The following is a 2,210-nucleotide window of genomic DNA, read 5'->3' on the forward strand; positions in this document are numbered from 1 at the left end:
TAATATAGCACAGGGGATAACTCTTGACTGTGGAGATTATCATTGTCTTCATCATTGTATTAGTCATTGTTAGTTAGTCGAAATGTGATCTAAACCATGATTAGAGTCATGACAATACTGTGTGCACCTTCACAGACTCCAGGTTACTATGATATAGTAGCAGAAGACATGTCTGTGTGGCACGTTCCCAACAACTTCCCAGTGGAGCACTGGAACCTGGCAGCCATCCTCCGCTACCACACTAGCAACCGCTTCCTCCGCCTGTATGGAGGAAACCTCTTTGAGCTCTTCAAGGTAACTTTGTATTTTATGTGTGTTTGATGCAAAAACAAACAAACAAAAAAAAGGTTAAGGTATATACGAGCAAACATTCAGGTTTATGAAATTGTCTTGTTCCAGCGATATCCAGTAAGATACAATGTTGGCTCGTGCAGCAACAGAGGCCCAGCTGTTCCCATTGTGTATGACCATGGAGACAAAGAGTCCACCAAGATGTTTTATGGACCCAAATCAAGAGGTAAGAGCTAGCGAGTTAGGGAGTGAGACAGCCTCGTCCTTTGACCTTGGTTACTATAGTAATGATAACAATGGTGCCTGATTTTTTAAGGTATTATCAAGGCAGTCTTTGAAAAACTCATCATCTTGTTTCTGTTCTTCTGAAAGCGGAGTCTGAACCAGGTTTCATCACATTCAGACCAATAAACAACGAACGTGCAGCCATGGCTATCTGCTCCGGGGTCAAACCGAACACTGGATGCAACACTGAACACGTGAGTTTGAATCCACATCACACTTCTGCTTTTAGTTAGAGATGGGAAATGATACACAGTGCAATTTTATATGTGTCTACAGTACTGTATAGGAGGAGGTGGATATTTCCGTGAACACCATGAACAGTGTGGGGACTTCCCGTCATTTGACTGGGACAGACTGGGAATGGATCAAGGCTGGAGCGCTTCCAAAGAGATGAGAGAGGCTGCTGTGTTACTGTTCTACCGCTGAGAGGATTATTGTCACATGTACATTGTAAAGTCAGTGAATCACATGAAATACATTTTAAACAAATTCAAATGATTGTAAACTTCAAGTAAAATATAATAGAATTAGTTAGTTCAGTGCATGAATGCAGCGTATGAATGAGGTTCGAGTTTTGTCATAAAATTAATATACTTAAACAGTGATTTGTCATTTAAGCTCACTCCAGAAGGGAACTGTATTTCAAATAAAACATCAATCTGTGGTTGCTGGGTTGTGTTTTTTTTTGCTCCGTGTTGGAACCTTATAGTATGATGCATGCACCTTTTTGGTAACGGACCACATATTTTAATAAAAACTTTTTGCAGTATGAAAGTTTTTTAAAACGTGAAAGTGAGGAGGCCCTCGTGCTGTCCAAGTTTATAGGTGGCTGAGATTTCCTCCATCTAAAGCAGGGAAAAGGCCACCAACATCTTCAGGGACTTAACCAAGGGGTAACAAGCGAACTATGGGAAAATACCAGATAATTTCTTTTCCTGAACTCACAAGAACACATTGTATGAATCAGTTCTCCAGTGTTGCTTGCATTCCACATAAGATCTCCATTGAAAACCTGAAACCCCTCTGCGTATATAATTCATCAAACTATCTGTTTTAATAATCACCTGCAATGTGAGCTGACGTGTTCCCGCTCCTCTTTGTTATCGTTATTATCGTGTTATGGTTGTGGATCCTGAATAAAAGAAGACAGTAAAATACAGACAGCCTACAATTGTTTGTCAAACCTATTAGTTAGAACAAGATAATACAATTTCAGTTTCAGTTTTTATTAATATAGCACGAAATCATAACGAGGTTTATCGCAATGATAGTGTCCCTATAGAGCAGGTCGAGTCTGTGGGCCTTTAAATTTGTATTTACAGATTCAACTTCTCACCACGAGGAAGCACTTGGTGACAGTGGCAAAGAAAAACTTCCTTTAAGAGATAACAGAAGACCTTTGGATTATTAGGGCTTTTTTCAGTTTTCCTGTTCCAGTAAGTTAATACTATAAAAATAATAAAATGTGGATGAATATTAATCAACTTGGCACGTTGAGCCCTTAAAAAAGACTATAATTGTGGGTGAACCACAAGAATCTCACAGTGATCAAACAGGTAGGAAAGAGATTTTTATGCTACAAAAAAATAGGTGCCATGGGTTTTTGGGGGGAAATGAAAAAGTGGCTTTTTAAT

General features: G+C 39.1%; 1 protein-coding gene across 1 annotated transcript; it reads left to right on the forward strand.

The window, feature by feature from the left end:
* Positions 1–108: 108 nt before the first annotated feature.
* LOC113744691 (intelectin-like) lies at positions 109–1,142 on the forward strand. The gene is made up of 4 exons (XM_027275402.1): positions 109–294; positions 400–517; positions 664–770; positions 853–1,142. Exons 1-4 carry the CDS (start codon positions 109–111, stop codon positions 1,000–1,002), a joined length of 561 nt encoding a protein of 186 aa, XP_027131203.1. The 3' UTR covers positions 1,003–1,142.
* The last annotated feature ends 1,068 nt before the right edge of the window (positions 1,143–2,210 follow it).

The sequence above is a fragment of the Larimichthys crocea genome, unplaced genomic scaffold (assembly GCF_000972845.2).
Source record: "Larimichthys crocea isolate SSNF unplaced genomic scaffold, L_crocea_2.0 scaffold11135, whole genome shotgun sequence".
Lineage (NCBI taxonomy): Eukaryota > Metazoa > Chordata > Actinopteri > Sciaenidae > Larimichthys > Larimichthys crocea.